Source organism: Salvelinus sp. IW2-2015, linkage group LG4p, assembly GCF_002910315.2.
Source record: "Salvelinus sp. IW2-2015 linkage group LG4p, ASM291031v2, whole genome shotgun sequence".
In the NCBI taxonomy this organism is placed as follows: domain Eukaryota; kingdom Metazoa; phylum Chordata; class Actinopteri; order Salmoniformes; family Salmonidae; genus Salvelinus; species Salvelinus sp. IW2-2015.
Genome location: NC_036841.1, coordinates 5340456 through 5360089, shown reverse-complemented (window position 1 = coordinate 5360089; position 19634 = coordinate 5340456). Strand labels below are relative to the sequence as shown.

Here is a 19634-nt window from a genome sequence, read left to right as displayed (position 1 = left end):
TTTTTTTGCTCTTCGAACACCATGGGACCACGCAGCCGTCATACAGCTCAGGAAGGAGACGTGTTCTGTCTCCTAGAGATGAACGTACTTTAGTGCGAAATGCAGAATCAATCCCAGAACAGCAGCAAAGGACCTTCTGAAGGTACTGGAGGAAACACGCACAAAAGTATCTATATCCACAGTAAAAACAAGTCCTATATCGACCGAACCTGAAAGGCCGCTCAGCAAAGGAAGAAGCCACTGCTCCAAAACTCCATAAAAAAAGCTAGACTACGGTTTGCCACTGCACATGGGGACAAAGATTGTACTTTGGAGAAATGTCCTCTGGTCTGATGAAACAAAAATAGAACTGTTTGGCCATAATGACCATTGTTATGTTTGGAGGAAAAAGGGGAGGCTTGCAAGCCGAAGACACAATCCCAACCGTGAAGCACGGGGGTGGCAGCATCGTGTTGTGGGGGTGCTTTGCTGCAGGAGGGACACTTCACAAAATAAGTGGGCTCATGAGGGAGGGAAAATTATGTGGATATATTGAAGCAACATCTCAAGACATCAGTCAGGAAGGTGAAGCTTGGTCGCCAATGGGTCTTCCAAATGGACAATGACCCCAAGCATACTTCCAAAGTTGTGGCAAAATGGCTTACGGACAACAAAGTCAGGTATTGGAGTGGCCATCACAAAGCCCTGACCTCAATCCTATAGAAAATTTGTGGGCAGAACTGAAAAAGTGTGTGCTAGCAAGGAGGCCTACAAACTTGACGCAGTTACACCAGCTCTGTCAGGAGGAATGGGCCAAAATTCACCCAACTTATTGTGGGAAGCTTGTGGAAGGCTAACCGAAATGTTTGACCCAATTAAACAGTTTAAAGGCAATGCTACAAAATACTAATTGAGTGAATGTAAACTTCTGACCCACTGGTAATGTGATGAAAGAAATAAAACCTGAAATAAATCATTATCTCTACTATTATTCTGACATTTCACATTCTTAAATAAAGTGGTGATCCTAAATGACCTAAGACAGGGAATTTATACTAGGATCAAATGTCAGGAATTGTGAAAAACTGAGTTTAAATGTATTTGGCTAAGGTGTATGTAAACTTCCGACTTCAACTGTACATTTTTGTATTGACTGTATAGCTGCTGTCTTGGTGACCAGGTTTCCCTCATAAAGTAGATTCCTTAAGGGTCTTCCAGGTTAAATAAAGGATCACATTTAAAAAAATGTGTCTCTGACTAAACTCACCACTTGTTGTCACAGAACTTGTAGCGATGGTCGTCGGCGGGGACAATGTCTGTGAGGAGGATGTACTTCGTTTTCGGGTTCATGCCCGTGACTTTAACCTTGTAGCTGGGGAACATCCTCCTGTGAAGGACACAAGAGAAGGGTCTTACATTAAATTAGACATTCCCTAATGATGATTTCACCCACCATAATACCCACTAGACCTAATGCTCGCTCCCCAACTCACTCAAACACGAATTGGGTCAGCAGGTGTTTAGTTATTGGTGACAAAGTCACCTCATCCTGATCCAATTTGGAAAGACCTGCCATTAGCTTCTAAGCACCTTTAGTATCGTAAGACCTGTAAATACGGAGGTTAATTTAATGCCTTATGTCTTCGTGCTGTCCTCACACCTTGGAGCTTTGAGGGATGTTGAATGGGAATCAAGGTGATAAGGCGCTTTGGGCAATGATGTCACCCAAGCTTTTTGAGCACCTAAGTACCTTCCCTCACCTAGCTACCTTACACTGGAAAAGATTTCCCTCTTSAGATGAGCTAATGAAAATCTGTTTTKGCCCCAAGGTGTCTCTCCATGGGGCTGAGTGCAAAGGGTAAACATGCATAAGAGGCTCTTCTCCGGCTTTGCAGAAGGGTTTTAGCAGCCCTGAGTGTAGCATCAGCACGGAAAGTGTTCTCCCCGCGGCAGATGAGCGGACGATTAGCACTCAGAAAGCGGCTCAAGCCAGGCTTAGAGACTGATTGGGACGAGTAAGCAGCTAGAGAGGTCACAGGAGATCACAGAGTTGAGGGAGGTATGTAACCACAAACTGGTTGAATCAACGTTATTTGTCAACATATTGTGATGTGGAAGCTATGTGGAAAATACATTGGATTTGAAAAAAGTAATCAATGTAAAAGTATGTTTTGAGGGTGGAAATTCAACCACAGTATTGTCATCATTGTAACCAATGTTCAACATAGACAAACCTTGTATCAAATATGTTGAATTTGTAAGTTTGAAACATTATATCCACTATCAGAAAGAAAACTATAGGCTGGGTAGTACCTCCTACTGGAGAGTTAATCTATCTACTGCTATTCATTTGGTCTCCCATACAGAGTTTTAACCAAGCCCAGCCCTGTTTAGCTTTGATATGTGTCACTGGCTACTACCAATGTGCTATCATGAGAAAGAGAACGCACAGTATTCAAAATAACTAAATCTATTCACTGTTGCTACCGAAGTCATTCCAAGGGATAGCTTGAACAGAGCAAATTAAATGTAACCATACTTTATAAGTCATACTGTATATCATCAATTACACTATTTAGGCCTTATAGCATTAGCAAAGTCATCAACAGCTTTTGTTCAAATTCAACCCAGGGTTCAACTAAAAGTATAAACTGGGTGGTTCGAGCTCTGAATGCTGATTGGCTGAAAGGTGTGGTATATCAGACCGTATACCATGGGTGTAACGGCTTTCTTCCTGGGATGAAGGAGAGGACCAAAACGCAGCGCGGCTAGTGTTCAACATGATTTAATAAAGAATATAACGTGAACACTACAAGCAACAAAACAATAAATGTGAAAACCGAAAACAGTCCTATCTGGTGCAGAACACAAAGACAGGAAACAATCACCCACAAACCAACAGTGCAAACAGGCTACCTTAATATGGTTCCCAATCAGAGACAATGATAAACACCTGCTTCTGATTGAGAACCATATTAGGCCAAACAACAAACCCAACATAGAAACACAAAACATAGAATGCCCACCCAGCTCACGTCCTGATCAACTAAACAAAGACTAAACAAAGGAAATAAGGTCAGGAACGTGACAATGGGTATGACAAAACATTTATTTTTACTGTTCTACTTACGTTGGTAACCAGTTTATTATAGCAATGAGGCACCTCTGGAGTTTTTGGTATATGGCCAATATACCACGGCTAAGGGCTGTGTCCAGGCACTCTGCATTGCGTTGTGCGCAAGAACAGCCCTGGGCCATGATATATTGGCCATATACCACACCCCCTTGGGCCTTATTGCTTAAATATCCAATACATATAGGCTTAGAGTTTCAAGCTTTAGTTGATTTCAAATGTAATCTTCAATTGAATCATTAATATGTTGGATTCACGTCTCCATCTCAACCAAAAATAAAAGTTAAAGAATTGGACTAAATCAAATCGTATTTTTTTTAAGTGCATGTAAAGTTTGATTAGACTAGATTTAGTCCTATTCTATAACTATTATTTTTGGTTGAGATGGAGACGTGAATCCAACATATTAATGATTAGAAGTGACCCCAACATATCAATTATTCATTTGTAGACAAACTGGATATTGAATTGTCTTTGGTTGTCAACGCAACCAAATATCAACATTTAAAGGAGATGTATCTTCTGCTTGGATAGGTCCATCTGTGCCACTGACTTAGACTGGCTTTAATTCCAGTTTCTCTACAAATTAATCATTGATATGTTGGATTCACGTGCCCACCTCAACCAAAAATCTAACTTAAAGAATACGACAAAAGGCAGGAAGGCCCTAAAAATTGTCAGACTCCAGCCACCCTAGTCATAGACTGTTCTCTCTGCTACCGCATGGCAAGCGGTACGCACCAAGTCTAGGTCCAAAATGCTTCTACSCCCAAGCCATTAGACTCCTGAACAGCTAATCAAATACCCGGACTATTTGCACCCCCCCAACCCCATTTTTAGAATGCTGCTACTCTCTGTTTATTATCTATGCATAGTCACTTTATCTCTACCTACATGTACATATTACCTCAATTACCTCGACTAACCTGTGCCCCCGCTTATTGACTCTGTACCGGTACCCCCTGTATATAGCCTAGCTACTGTTATTTTATTGTTGATCTTTAATTATTTGATATTTTTGTGTTTTTTAACTTATTTTTTAACTTATTTTTTTAACTGCATTGTTGGATTAGGGCTAGTATGTAAGCAATTCACTGTCAGGTCACTCAAACACCTGTTGTATTCGGCGCATGTGACAAATACAATTAGATTTGATTTGAAATCAAGTCAAACATTAAATGCACTTTACATGAAGTTTGATTTGATTTAGTCCTATTATTTCAATTTGATTCTTGGTTGAGATGGAGACGTGAATCCAACAAATCAATTATTAATTTTAGACAAACTGGAATTAAAGCCAGACTAAGTCAGTGGCACAAAATATACATCTCCTTCAAATGCTGKTATTTGGTTGCATTGACAACCAAACACAATTCAATATGGGGCCGATTCCAACCCAAGTTAAGCGTGTGTAAATGGAACATAATTCCCTTTTTATGCCCTTTTCTCTCTACGCGTATACTGATTTTGAACTTAAGCATGAGAATAGCATGCTATTCACCCGCTATTATTTMGGGTGGGGATCGAATAAATGAAGGTGTGGAAGAGGTGTGTCTGATACGCCGTATTCTGACCTTGACTTAATTCCCTCATAATTCCACCACATTTACGTGCAAAGAAACCATAAATAATGTCTAGCCAACATACCAGTTCCAAGTGGAAAAAGCATACTTTTTCCTGATACAAATAACACCATTCTCCATGCACTGTAATTTACAACTTGATGAGAGCTATTGATAAGAACTAGGTAAATGAGTAATCCGTTTGAATCAGAGAATTGTAAATATAAATGATATATTTTACCTTATAATTGCTGGAGACAAATGTGAAACCAGTCATATGGCAGCAAACTGAAGCATATCAACATATCAACTTTCCCACAGTAAAGATTATGAAATGCAGAATTTAAATTGTAAGACATTTTAACTTGCAGGGATGGGCACTTTCAAATGTCTTAATTATAGGCTACCCGACTTTCTCTGTTTTCTATTTCTATCAGGTTAAATATTACCCACTACTGGGTAATTTACTGTTAATTCCCTTCAGTTGGTATAGCCTACATTATCATTCCATTTAATTACATTGTTTTGTTTACAGCTGTGTGGTTGTTGCTGAGGATCATTGGTAACAGTTGATAATATATATATATTTAAAGACATGTAGGCTAATTAAATAGTTATGGAGTAAAGCGCAGACCAAGCCGTAACAGTTTGAACCTGATGCATGGTGCAATACTCGGCTGTGTCATCACACAATTCAATGGTTAGTGCAGGCAATAGACGAGGGTATAGCCTGCTATTGTACACTATTCTCCCTATTATATTTCTATGTACACTAATCTTCCAACATTACCATGGGTTGAAGAACTGAATGTGAAAATTTTCCGAATGAATCAAACCACTGTCTTTTTTTTGTGTGCATAAATGCTCTCCTATCCTGTTTTTTATGATTCCTAAATCCTTCCTAACCCTAAATAATCTACAAGATCAGAGTATTTTTTTATCTACCAATTGGWGCCGAAACGTAGAAGAATATGCATATATTTAGATGACTTTCTTTCATGATCTCTAATATTCTGAACCCGTTCTCTGGATATATTCTAGTGAGTCTGTGAATAAAATTAAAACTATAAGGTACACTGTATTTAAAGAGATGACTTAAGGTAAATGTACTGAAAACCTTTTTGAATGAAAACTCCACGAGAAAATCTGTTGGTCAACAAGTGGGAGGGTTTTCAGCGGTTTAATTCCATTTATTCAGCGCACACAAGTGAACCACGCCTGCAAATCCTGTTACACACCTACACAAGTTAAGTCTTAATACTAACTACTGAGAAGTGCGTAGGAAAGGTGTTCCAAAATCAGAATCGGGCCCTTTCACTTTTGTAATACAGTAAATAGCCTATTAACTTGTCAATAAATGAACAAATTATATGTTGAATTCACGTCTCCAACTAAATCAAAAATAAAGGTTAAAGAATAAGATTAAGCCAGTGGCTCAGATGAAACTATCCACTATCCAAGCATTAGATATCCATAAAATTTTGATATTTGGTGGCGTTGTCCACCAAACACAATACAATATTACTTTTGTAATTCAGTAATAGCTTTAACTTTAGTCTGTATCTTACAAACTAATGTAACAGTATTTATTCAACCTTAAAATAAGTAACATATCCATGGCCACATTTTGAGGTTAGTCTACAGTAACTATAAATGTCTTCTTATGTTCTTATGGGCTTCTGAGTGGTGCAGTGGTCTAAAACAGTGCATCTCAGTGCAGGAGGTGTCACTATCTGTATCTGGTTCAAATCCAGGCTGCATCACATCTGGCTGTGATTGGGAGTCCCATAGGGTGGCACCCAGCGTTGGCCAAGGTAGGCCGTCATTGTAAATAAGAATTTGTTCATGTATCATAGAAAGATAGCATGCAGGTATGTAGAGCTCAACARAGTTTCTATAATAATCTGTGCAGAATCAGCATTGATGTACTTTTTATGGAATCTCAACTGCAATCCAGGTAATTTGGTTGTGCTATTAGATTAAATATAGTGATAATACATTAAGTTGTTGTATAAATACAAAATATCTGACATTGTATTCCTATTTGAACTTTCTGTGCTTTTAAATGGTTGAAAGCGCAGTGATAATACATTTAGATAACAGCGACGGAAAATCTGACATTATTTTTCCATTGGAATTTGGTTGGGCTTTTAGATGGTTGAAAGCATAGTGAATTCAACAAACGTATGGCTGTCTTTTTGAGTGGGTGAATAAAGGTTGAAATTTAATTGATCCAACATTTCAACCAAATATTACCCACATTTCCATGTTGAAATGACGTGGTGTGCCCAGTGGCATGTTCCTACATTTCACCTGATGGTTTTTGAGAGTGCATCGGCAGCACCGCCATAAAAATAGTTCTCTGCTCTCATCCGTCTCAGAGAGAGAGCAAGAGAGAGAGACTTGGGAATGATAGACAGAATATGCTAATATAGCAGACAAGGCCATAAAACACATGAATAGCCCTACCTTCCGTGACCTCTTCCCTGTGAAACGGCTCTCTTTTTCATCCCATCTGCAAAGCAAAAAGTTGCAAAGGGATCTGCAGCACCCCTTATAAACCCCTAAGTGCTTTTTAATGGCGGTTCAGATCGGACAGCACTTTGAACATCTGACTTGTCATCGTACCGCATCACCCCCTGAGAGTATGGTCGGTCAAAGGGTCTGTACTCCAGTACAGTTGATCTGCTGCTTCCCCTTCTCCTGACAACCGGTTAAAATAGTGGGAGTGTGAGACACACTTGTGAAAGGCTGACAGTGACATGCTCTCTGAATAGATGAGTGTAAGAGCGGGCAGATAGCTGGCCCCCTAAGCAGGCCAAGCATAAGGCTCTGGGTGCATCAAAGGTAGTGCACTATGTAGGAAATAGGGTGCCATTTGGGACTCAGCCTCTATCTGTTGCTAACGCACAAGGCTTCAAAGGACCCATCCCAGATCTTTCTGGCCTGACAGGAGCCCTAGCTAAAGTTTTGTTCATGGATCACATTACTGTAAATACTCAACCCGCCCCGTACGGTAGAGGGGATTGAAGGCAGGTAATCTCTCTCCGTCTCTCTCAGGCTCCAAATCCAATCAGTGAGGAGATCAGTCCTGGTGTCATGCTCACAGAAAGACATTTTAATCTGAGGGGAACATCCAAAACAGATCTGCAGCTCATCCCAGCCCCACTCACACCATCCAACCAGGCCCATATTGAGGCCTGTGTCAATAGATCAGGAGGTCTCTAGAAGGATATAAGGCTATTTCTATGTAACCCACCCTACCATTATTGCTATTGGCTTTTCAGCACATCCATGATTCCATTTTCCCACAAAGACATGACTTGATAGAAATAGTGGTGTACAGTAAACCCTCAGTTACTGTGGAAACATTGCACGATCAGGCCCTAGAAATACCATCTCCCTATCTGAGTCCATTTCCAAAAGACTCAGCTCCACGAAGGGGTAACATAGCACAGCTCTGCGAGGGGGCCCACACTGGATCACATAGCATGTCTAATGGCTAATCGGGGACCTCAATGGCTCAGCCACCTCAGCCCTGCCTGATGACAGATGATGTGGTTTCCATGGTAAAGCTGCCAAACAGCCATGGTAAAATATCCAAGTTGTACTGTCCATCCCCTTGAAGTGCAGCACTTTACTCAAAAGCACGCCTTTGTGTCATCCAAAACAGAATATGACAATGCATGAACAATGGAATAGGGATTCATTTGTTAGAGCGAGTGCCTGTCAAAACTCAGGAGCAGTCAGGACCAGCTGATTGCCACATTTTCCCAAGGCATGCGTTTTCTGTGCACGTGCGTGTCTGAGAGAGTGTTTGTGTGTGTAGAGGACTGGAGAGAATGAGAAATGGAGATGGAGAATGTGTARGATATCAGTGTCAGTGTGTGGGTGTGTGTTTGTGTGGCGTGAGCCAGCTGTTTTCCTAGCAGCTCAGCACTAGGTGCCTCCCTGCCTCCTAGGCCCTCCAGTCCACGGATCTATCCAGGCTCTGTTCCAAATGGTACCCTATTTAATTTATAATGTACTACTTTTGACCAAGGCCCATAGGGCTCTGGTCAAAAGTAGTGCACTACATGGGGAATAGGGTACCTTTTGGGACTCCCATCCAGTCTCTGGGAACCTCCAGCACTGAGGGAGATCAAAAGGAGCGGCAGGGGGATGATGGAGCGTTCCAGGCCCCGCTAGACGCTGCTGAAAGCGGGCGCCGGGGTCCTCTAATCACCCCTCCACCACCGCTCCCACTGACGGACTGTGTACAGAGAGAAAGAGAGGCGAGAAGGAGCACCGTGTGTACAGATAGGGAGAGAGGGGAGAGTTGGAGCACTGCCTGGGTATGTTAAAGAGCAAGGATTAAGACTGAGACTGTGGCACTCACAATAACAAACTACATCTACGTTCCTCAGTCAGGAGTTCACTGACTGCACTGTATGAGGCTGAAGGGCCAAGCTACACTGTAAGAGGTTGAAGGGCCAAGCTACACTGTAAGAGGCTGAAGGACCAAGCTGCACTGTATGAGGCTGAAGGGCCAAGCTACACTGTAAGAGACTGAAGGACCAAGCTGCACTGTATGAGGCTGAAGGGCCAAGCTACACTGTAAGAGACTGAAGGGCCAAGCTACACTGTAAGAGACTGAAGAGCCAAGCTACACTGTAAGAGGCTGAAGGGCCAAGCTACACTGTAAGAGGTTGAAGGGCCAAGCTACACTGTAAGAGGCTGAAGGGCCAAGCTGCACTGTAAGAGGCTGAAGGGCCAATCTACACTGTAAGAAGCTGAAGGGCCAAGCTGCACTGTAAGAGGCTGAAGGGCCAAACTGCACTGTAAGAGGCTGAAGGGCCAAGCTACACTGTAAGAGGCTGAAGGGCCAAGCTACACTGTAAGAGGTTAAAGGGCCAAGCTGCACTGTAAGAGGCTGAAGAGCCAAACTGCACTGTAAGAGGCTGAAGGGCTGAACTGGCAGTATGTTTCCCAAGCCATGGTCTAGTCTAAAGACACAGCCATAACTTCTTCCTAGCCCTGCCACTCTACCCCTTCCAAGGAGTGCTGACCGGACACTGCCCGCCCTCTATAGGGTGTTGACCTCTCACTGTCCTGAGAACCTTCATTCATTAATTTATTAATTTGTTCATTCATTCATCCTTCATGTACTGAGACTGATTAAAACCTGCTAGCTCATCAGATCCTTTAGCATCTAGCAGCACCTAGCACTACTGCTTGATGCTCCTTCCAGATTCCTCTATGAAAAAGTCTCTGTTGGGATAAATTGGCATTGAATTGTTTTGACAGTCTCAGCTGCAACTTGAACAACAATATGTCTGTTAGAGAGCAAAATGTCGAGCAAAATGTCTAGTTAGAGCTGGTGTAGCAGTGAAGCAGCCTTGCTATATTTACTCGTCATTTTTGCATAGAGATTCAGATTACGATTTTGGCACCTATAGTTTTCTATAACATTCTCAACAAAACCAACTCTCGCCCACTGTGTTGAGGCCTACAACTGGTTAAATTTACAATAAATGTTTATGTTCAATAACATTTTATACTTCACCTCAGTTCAGACAGAGTTCATTCTTAGAATTATTGAATTACGTACTGTAGCTGCTCCTGCTCCATTACGGAGCAACATAAACCTGGTGTGCGTCCCATATGGCACCCTATTCATGCTCACCATGGGCTTGAGTCAGAAGTAGTGCACTATAAAGGGAACAGAGTGCCATTTGGGACGCCGTCCTGCTCTTCTCTGGCTTCTCAGGCTGACTGACTGGATAAGCCTAGTCAGTCAGTCAGGTTTTCCAGCTGAGTGCAGCTGGCGGAGCTGCGTAGCTAAGCGTCACTCTGAGGCCGGGCCCTTCAAAGGTTTTAAGGAATTCTCAGCACACTTTATCAGCTGGACAAGGGAAAGCCCATCTTTCACAGTGATGCGGCATTAAAGAAAAATTGTGGTGACCTTTTACATTTTGGACTGGGAAAAAGCCCCTGTGAGGAATGAGGGGTGGGCGGAGGTTGGTTAGAAAGCATCTAGTCATCTTCTGGTTAAAGTCCAGGTTAAGGGCCAGACTGTCTAATCCACGGGGCGGCATTCAATCTAACACACAGAGCAGGGCTGTGGGGTTGTGTTTTCAATTAGATATGACGACTCTACCACTACCTGAGACCCAAGGTGCCATAACTGTAGCATGGTGTAATTGGTTGCCTTAGCTCCAACAGATGGTCATAGCTGCTCAAAATGGAGGTGCATAATGACTACATTTTAACACTATTGAAAGCAGCTACGCAATTAGCAAAAGTAACCCATATTTTTGGAGAGTCTCAGATGAGTCTGGTACAGTTTAGCATAGTGTAGTGTAGTATATAATGTGTAGTGCTAGTCTACTAATATGGTATAGCCCATGTATTGCTGTGATATATGAACTGTAGGTACTCACCTGCCTGCTTTCGTTATGATCATCTCTGTTCCCGCCTCATGGAACTTCTTCCACAGCTCCCTCTCATGAAGAAGAACCTTGATGTTCTCAATATTCTAAATAGAGAAAGGTAGAGACAGCCATGAGGGTTGGCGACCTGTTGTGGGRTTATAGACAACTCAGATTATACCATRTGCATTTTTAAGTTAAACCAGTTCATTCTCAATAAATCATTCCCAATTGATAGGGTATCCACCGACTAGAAATAAAAACACCCACGATTTAATACGGCCAATAATTTTGTCAAGTCAACATTTATTGAAATTGAGAGCAAGGACACATACCCATTTGGTCATTTCCATGAATAAGAAACTTCTGAACATACAATACCTTTGCAGTTGTGGTTCTGGCTCTGTGTTGAGAGCCTACAATACCCATGATTACCTGGTCTGGCTCATTGCCCTGGGGGGTGCTGGGAGTTGTAGGCAGGCCCAAGTGTGAGGAGTTAGGGCTGAGGTCTGGGGACCCTCCAGGCTGGACCCCAGTCACACTGTCATCCGTCACAGCTGAGGCCTTCTCCTGGAGCATCTCTATGAGATGAACAACGGCTTCAGTTCAATACACAGACTTACAATACACAGACTTACAATACACAGACTTACAATACACAGACTTACAATACATGGACCATAGAATTACAGATAGAACTTATATAGTAATGTAATAGAATATCTGTGACACAGACTTACTATAATACTCAAATAAAACAAAGCATCTCTACAGATACTAACAGACTTACAATACCAATACTACACTGTCTCTTAAAATAGTTAAATATACAGATAATAACAGACTTACAATACCAATACTACACTGTCTCTTAAAATAGTTAAATATACAGATAATAACAGACTTACAATACCAATACTACACTGTCTCTTAAAATACTTAAATATATCACATTCCCATAAAATGGACTGGACAAAATATGTTCCAACGAAATACACTGTGCACTAACAAAATGTAACATCCCTTTAAGCTACAAAGTTGAACCCCCCCAAAAAAGTAGTAGATTATTTCATCATGACTAAATATTTAGCTATTATTTACTTTTTCAACTACTAATTGACATTAAGTACATTTATATAATGTACTTGTATAGCAATTGCTATTKATTTTGTATCTCTACAATAATAATCCCTATTAATACTGTAAGGAAATTGAACACATTTTACTGGAAAGCTTCTAATTAATTCAATATTTTCTCATGAACATTTGTAGAATGACCAATGGGAGGAAAAAACTATACTTATGAACTAAAGGGGKCACAGTAAAAAAATATTTATCAGATCATTAATTGTCGTCATCCCACACCCTGAATGACGTTCTTCAATGGAATTCATGTCTGTGTAAAAGACAAGTCTACTTTAATTTGTCTCTGTTATTTACAGAATACTTTTTTTTTTTTATGATGAATTACTATTTATATTGAAAGATACATTTTTAAACATTTCTGGAAGATCAATTATTTAGTATCAAACCTTACAGGGACATTTCAAGGATACAGAAGTCAATGCCTCATTCTTGCAATGCATTAATAGACATTTGAATGTGCGTACTCAACTAAAAATGTTTGCAATGAGAGAATATATATTTTTTTWAATTAATTAATTCAGGCATGCTCTCTCATTGTGTGATATTTCTTGGAATAAATTTTTCCGTTCTTGGAAACCAGGTCACTGTTTTGTCCCCAAGCTACTAACTATTGTTAATAGAAATATCTGTTGAATTGTGTAGGCAAAGTCATTTCAAGGTGGATTACTGCAGCAAGGGCCATGTGCCATTGGGGGAATTTGGTCACAATGACCCAAATATGATGATGGGCCCTCATTCATACAAAATAGAGCTGATCTAGTTTGGCACTGAGGTTCCATGTGAGTTTACAGGAGGACCTGCGTCTGAATCGTCTACTGCATACTGTACCCTCAGCTCTGCTCTCCATTCATGTGAAAAGATGGAAGAGTAGTGAGCAAACTTGGTTGTTCCACACATAGAATTCAAATTACAGGACCCATATTCCCACATACAACTACACTGTTGTGCTTGTTAGGTCATCATATATACACAAATATTAGGTAATCATAAATATTCAAGCAACATTCTGGCCATAGAATTAGAATGACTAGAACAGACAATCCCATTCCACTCTGCGCTCTGTGATGGGTGGACCAGCGGCCATATTGAATACTTCTATTTCTGTTATTTTGGTACAATCGCCATTTTGATTCTCTGACGTTAAGTTTGATAAATAAAATGACAAAATTCCTAATATATATTTTCATATTAACTTGTAAATCATAAGAAATTCTAGACATAAGCTAATTACTCAATCTGCATGCTAGGAGACCACAATACCAAGCACACAGGGTCAAGATTAATTGTTCGTCAGAAGAGTTGGATTAAATATTTACTCTTATAGCATTACGGCGGGATGGTTTTATGTAACGGCTCCTAAACACTGTTCATTCCATTAGTCCAGGTCACCAGCTAAGCTTCGCTTTCTCACGGCTCTAAACCCATCTCGAAGACAAACATCTTTCATGAGAGACACAGACTCACAGACAGCCTGGTATAGCCTCGTCTGCTCCATACAGTTCAGTTTCACAATGCCCTCTCCTCTCCCATAGCAACCATTCCCCCAGCCATTTTACCATACAGACTCAAACTGTAGCTCTACGTCCCAAATGGCACATGATTCTCTATATAGCGCACTACTAGTCCTATGGGCGCTTTTCAAAAGTACTGCACTATATGGGGAATAGGGTGCCATTTTGGAAGTACATATAAAGGTCTACAGTGTACATTTCGGAGAGTTTTACACTCACCCCGGCCCCCCCTTAATCTCAGGCATGTAAACAATTAGAGTGCTCTCTCTTAGGATGAAAGAAAAGGGGCTCCAACTGTAAACCAACGCAGACATTTGCTAAAGCGAATAAAGATAAGGCGCGCTGCAAATCAGCCGTGGTACTTTGTTACCCTCCTGAACAGGGCCCTTTCACTTACCCTGTTTAACTAAACACACTGAGCTAGCCCTCTGTTTATATCTGTGTCACTCCCAGACATATAATCCACTAAACTATTCATGGCAGATATGCGACTGTGTGTGTGTGTGTGTGTGTGTGTGTGTTGTGTGTGTGTGTGTGTGTGTGTGTGTGTGTGTGTGTGTGGTGTGTGTGTGTGTGTGTGTGTTGTGTGTGTGTGTGTGTACTCTGGGTGCAGTAGGGAGGCTATTCTCAGTGGTAAATCTGATATGCTGGGAGCTGGCCAAACTCAATTAGCAACTGTTGCTTTTAGGCAACTCCTGAGTTTTTATGAGGAGCAATACCATGACAGTAAATGGAGGGGGGAGCATGCAATGTATCTATATCTCAGTACATTTTTGTGTCGTATTTGTCTGTGTGTGGGGTGTGTGTGTGTTGTGTGTGGTGTGTGTGTGTGTGTGTGTGTGTGTGTGTGTGTGTGTGTGTGTGTGTGTGTGTGTGTGTGTGTGTTGTGTGTGTGTGTGTGTTTGTCTTTGCCTGTATCTGTCTGTGTATCTGTGTCTGTGTTTTGCCTCCCAGTCTGAAATATAGGTATAGATGCATGTTATTGAGACAGCTGCCTTTCACTCCCATTTTGTGCAGAAGCCAGTCTCATGCATCTGGTGTTGTGTTTGCAGAGAGTGGGGGGGGGGGGGATTTGTTGTTGTATGTATGTCTCTGGCAGGTACAACTCAGCTATGTCAGTAGAATCACATCACGTAGCCTTGAGCTTGTTAGCACACCATTTGTGCAAAATTATTTTGGAAGTGAAACTGACCGATCACAACAAAAATGTAATGGTACCAAAGTAGTAAGTGAGTATGGTGCTGTATAATCTCTCACCTGGAAAACAGCTCTCTAATGCTGGATTCCCTCTGCAAAATTAGGCCTGTTTAAATCAGTTGTTTAGTTGATTTATTGGCTACAAATGTCAGTATCCTACCTAACAGAACATCCCAGGATGTAATGTTTAAAACAAATAAAAAATAAKATATGAATTATYGTCCACATTTTAGCGACATCCCACATCATTGTTCAAGTGCTTTGTATTTTGGTATTTCTTATATTAATGTAAATGAAAAGGATATTATTTAGACTCCCATATGTAGATAACATTATTTGTTTGTAATTTGTGATCATATAATTCTAAAAGCATATTCTAAAATCATTATCTGGCAGTCGGTCTGTATAAAAAATATATGAATAAGATCGATAGTATTTGCATTACTATTATCATTATCAATGGTTAATGATACTAATAATAATATTTGTAACATTATTTAAGGATAATGGCTCTAATAAGAAGACTGTATTTTTAATCTTAAACAGAACAGATAGAATTGTTGTTTGTTTAACGTTCTATATTAAAGCTTGAATCCATAGTTGCTACATCTATTTTGGACTTAATAAACCCATTGATTCTTGAAGGATATAACTTACAAATGCCTCATGAGCTTAGTTCAACAGTCTTACCTCATCAGAACCTAAAATAAAACCTTTTTTTACTCCACTGTTTCTAAACAATGTAAATGTAAACAAACCCTGTATAGCCTCAAAACATGGTTAAAACTATCATTGTAATATTATGGATGGTCAGTCCTTGCATCCATAGTTCTCATAACTTTAATGTCAATAAGCTCTGAATACCTTCACAGGGCCCTGAAACATGTATAAGACTGGTATTTTGGTGTTTAATATGACATTTTATGTCATTTCTACACAGCATCTAGGCTACTACCCATAAAGYAAAGTACAATCTCAGACAACGGCTCCTGGCATATTTTTGAAATTGGGTAAATATCTGTTCTTAACTTTTTGTGATTTTCATCATATTTACAGTAACCTAAAAATCATATTGTGAAAATAATCATTATTTAGGCTATAACTTCTTTGAGTATAGGTGAAATGTATAGAAATTGTGACTTTCATATTTGACTATAGGCTACATGTTCATATCAGTTATAATTTCATTTTTTATAGACCATGTTATTCATCTCCATAATATTATACCGCAACATACAACAACGGTTTACTGCTTTAGCTTTTATTGTTGAAATAGGCTACAGCGTTGTCACGTTCACCATCACTACCAAGGCAGTCAAATAACGCGTGAAAAAAGAAAGTAGAAAGTATATCCTAACACTAATCGCATTAAAGAAGCTGAGCCTATCCAAGTACGCCGTTTTCAGATTGACTCCACTACGCCTGAGCTTGTTTTCAAAGCATGTAGACAGGCAGATTACACTGAAGATAGGCAATAACATTATTATATTACCTCATGAAATATTAAAAGCTTGAATCCATTTATTTTCCAAATGGTAATTTTCTGTCTTCACGAAGGAAATAGCAGAAAGTTACGTTCCATTGAGACGTAGTTAGGGCAAGTCGTCCAGCATCTCATCTTAATAGACTTGCTTATCTTTCTCCGGTATAACGGTTCTCGAGTAAACTCCCGGTCACGCGTGAGCGCCCGTGTTAACCCTGCCTTGGTGTGATTCAACAGCTCGTGAACTGAACTGTAGCCTACTCTGCGCGTTAGCAGTGCGGTTTGAGCTTTAGAGAGAACGAACTTGGTACGTGATTTTTTCTTGGAAACACAAAAAAGAATTTGCTCAACCCCTTGAATTGTTAAAACACCGGGACGAGTGAATTATTTGGCTCGTTCCACCCCTCTCCCTCCCTCTCACCGTTGCAGACCTGACGTCGCTCCCCTACCAACGAGAATACTTTACAGCGCGATGCACTGCTCCTCTGGAGCCAGAATCTCTCCACCAACGTCTATTGGACTAATAATCGTTGTGTATGACATGAATACAACCTCATCTCCTTCGCCATCCCACTGTCTATTGGTTACATCATTAAAAATACTAACCCCATGCTATGTGTTGCCTATAAATGGATATAGCTGCAGAGTTTGATAGGGCCTATAGGCTATTAATATGCATAATATAGTACACCTATAGGCTTCATTAATAAACTATTCTGAGAATAATAAATATTTTACCCGATAGACCTTTGCTACTAGATATGATTTTTTCAACCAACTCAGAAGAGCACAACTTGATCATTGAAGCATCTGCTCTGGGTCTTTGTCAATCAGGTGTCACTGTGCAAACAGACATGTGAGGAACTGGGTTACTTGTGAGGTGAACCATGTCCAAATCGGGATTGTTGGGGTCGAACTGAGGCTCCTCTGTTCCAAGGCCACAATGAAGATGAGTGGACTAGCCTATAGCCTACCCATCGTCTGGTTAAGTTAGGCTATAGATTTTATTTCTTTATCGTTATGTCGCAGGCCATGTTTTCCTTTCAAAACAGAAAATGACCTCTGAGGACAACAGTGAAGACCAGTGGACTAGCCTATAGCCTACCCATCGTCTGGTTAAGTTATAGATGGTATTTCTGGACCGTTATTTCGCACACCATGTTTCCATTCAAAACAGCAATAGCCGTCAAAGAATGATGCTAAAACGCTCATACATTTTCAGGTGAAATATGGTTGTGGTTTTGGAGTAAATGGGTCGAAGCACGAGGCTGAAAGACCAATAAATCAACAATAGAAGTTGGCGGGTCGGGTTGGTCGGGGAGAGTTTGACTTATATCTACTGGTGACATGACCAAATGAACGAGAACAGCCTAAATGTCCTTCCCGCGACCGTTTGTCATTTCCCCCAATGTGTTTTCAACCCTTTCAATATTTCTCAGCCAAAATATGACTGGTGAGGAGGCATCGAATGATCAAACGACAGTGGTCCTTGTTTGAGCCTGTTGAATGTTTGGACATGGGTGATGTATTTTATTGGTTAATGTCAGGTTTTAGAGACCTATTGATGATTTGTTGGCTCATAATATAGATTTTCATATGCATTCTAATTAACAAATGGCTTGATTTTGGTATCATTTTGAGGACAATAAATTGCATCTAGGCTGACTGTATTTGTCAGTTTGTTGAAATCATAYGCTGAAATTTAATTCACTAACGTTAGTTGCCTTTAATTTATTTACTTTGTCGATGGGGTGATTTTCGTTTTTTGTTCGTCCATTTAACTTATGAATGAACAAAAACTGTACGAATAATAGTTTTAATATGTCTTTATTGTGAACATAGCCTACTACAATTACTAATAGCTTACTAATAGGGTAATTATCATAGGCTAATAGAATTGAACGCACACATGCATTTTTTCGATAGGCCTGTCATCATTATTGTATGATTAATCAATATAATTAATATTGACGTTTTTTGTCAGGGAACAAACATACAGAATAGTCAGTTTTCTATGGTCTTCCATCTCATATTGCTATATCAACCAATTTGCTGAATGGGACAGTACTCTTTCCTTAGTTATGTGGCGCCAAAAGGCCAAAGCCTCTTGAGTTCACGTGAAGGCCTTTTGTTCTATATTGAACATTCTATATTGAACATCCAAGATCGAACGCAGTCCTCCAAACATCAGTAATTTGCGCGGGAAGAACATATTTAGGAAAACATGTAAATATTGACCCTAAATTCATTGCATCATATAAACACAACGCCAGGCTGTYTTAACGCATAGGCTATGCTAAGTTTACACAAAAGCCTCGTAAATATATATTATTAACCTACCTCATGAGAGTGAAAAAGCAATGGTATGACCATTGACCAACAACAAATATGCAAAATGTAAAATGACCAAAGGCACATACTCAATTCTGTGTAACTGGCCCTCACAAACATAACACGTGATGTAAAAGTAGCCGTTCTTACCTCCACGTTATTGCTCTGCCCTTCACACGAACTTGACCTCTGCTCTGTATTCCACTTTAGCTGTGCTTTTCTTCGAGGAATCTTAGTCCCACAAGGACAAACCTCATTCGCCGTGGTATATAGAAGATGCTTCTGCTATAAAATGGTTGATTTTTTTTTATAGGAGCTGAATTGAGTTGGGTTTCTGAAGGAGTTTAAATTTGACTCACTCCCACCGTCACGTGGTGTAGAAATTAGGAACAGGAGTCCAGTGGAGTTGTGGTGGGCTCGTGCAGGGCTGGGTGTTGCTGAGGGGACAACGTTCAAGCATCGTTAAAAACTCCCATATTATATACATTGATTCCTTGGCGTTTTGGTCTCTGGCCCGAAACTAATAGTGTTTGTTGGTTTAGAAGTTATACTATATTGATGTTTATGAGAAATACTAGGCAAAAATATATAGACATTTCCCTTTATGCACGTGTCAATAGGTTACCTATGGCTTTGATGGGTCCATTAGTAAACCTTGCTAATGTAATAATTTTGGTTTGAATAATGACAACATCAGTTGCCAAAACATTAAATCCAATACATACATCAGCTTGTTTTCACAAGTCGTATTTGTATAGTCTATTTTGAACCATTTTAATTTGTTATTTCGATACCAAATTGAACCAGAAACTGTTTTTAAAAAATATGATTTTTAGGTTACTGTAAATATGATGAAAATCACAAAAAAAGACATGTATGACG

The 19634-nt window shown here is 40.1% G+C and overlaps 1 protein-coding gene across 3 annotated transcripts in view; it reads right to left on the bottom strand.

Moving 5' to 3' along the window:
* LOC111959467 (T-box transcription factor TBX4-like) overlaps positions 1–19038 on the bottom strand; it is a 38540-nt gene extending 19502 nt beyond the window's left edge. The window contains exons 1-4 of one of the 3 annotated variants that reach the window (XM_023981066.3): positions 18903–19038; positions 11520–11665; positions 11097–11191; positions 1247–1366 (exon numbers count right to left, since the gene is read on the bottom strand). In XM_023981066.3, coding sequence (XP_023836834.1) covers positions 1247–1366; positions 11097–11191; positions 11520–11663 — 359 coding nt within the window. In that variant the 5' untranslated portion in view covers positions 11664–11665; positions 18903–19038. Of the gene's footprint in view, positions 1–1246; positions 1367–11096; positions 11192–11519; positions 11666–16430; positions 16853–18902 lie in introns of those variants that run through there. The other 2 variants (XM_023981058.2, XM_023981076.3) reach the window with 2 other exon arrangements.
* Positions 19039–19634: the final 596 nt, after the last annotated feature.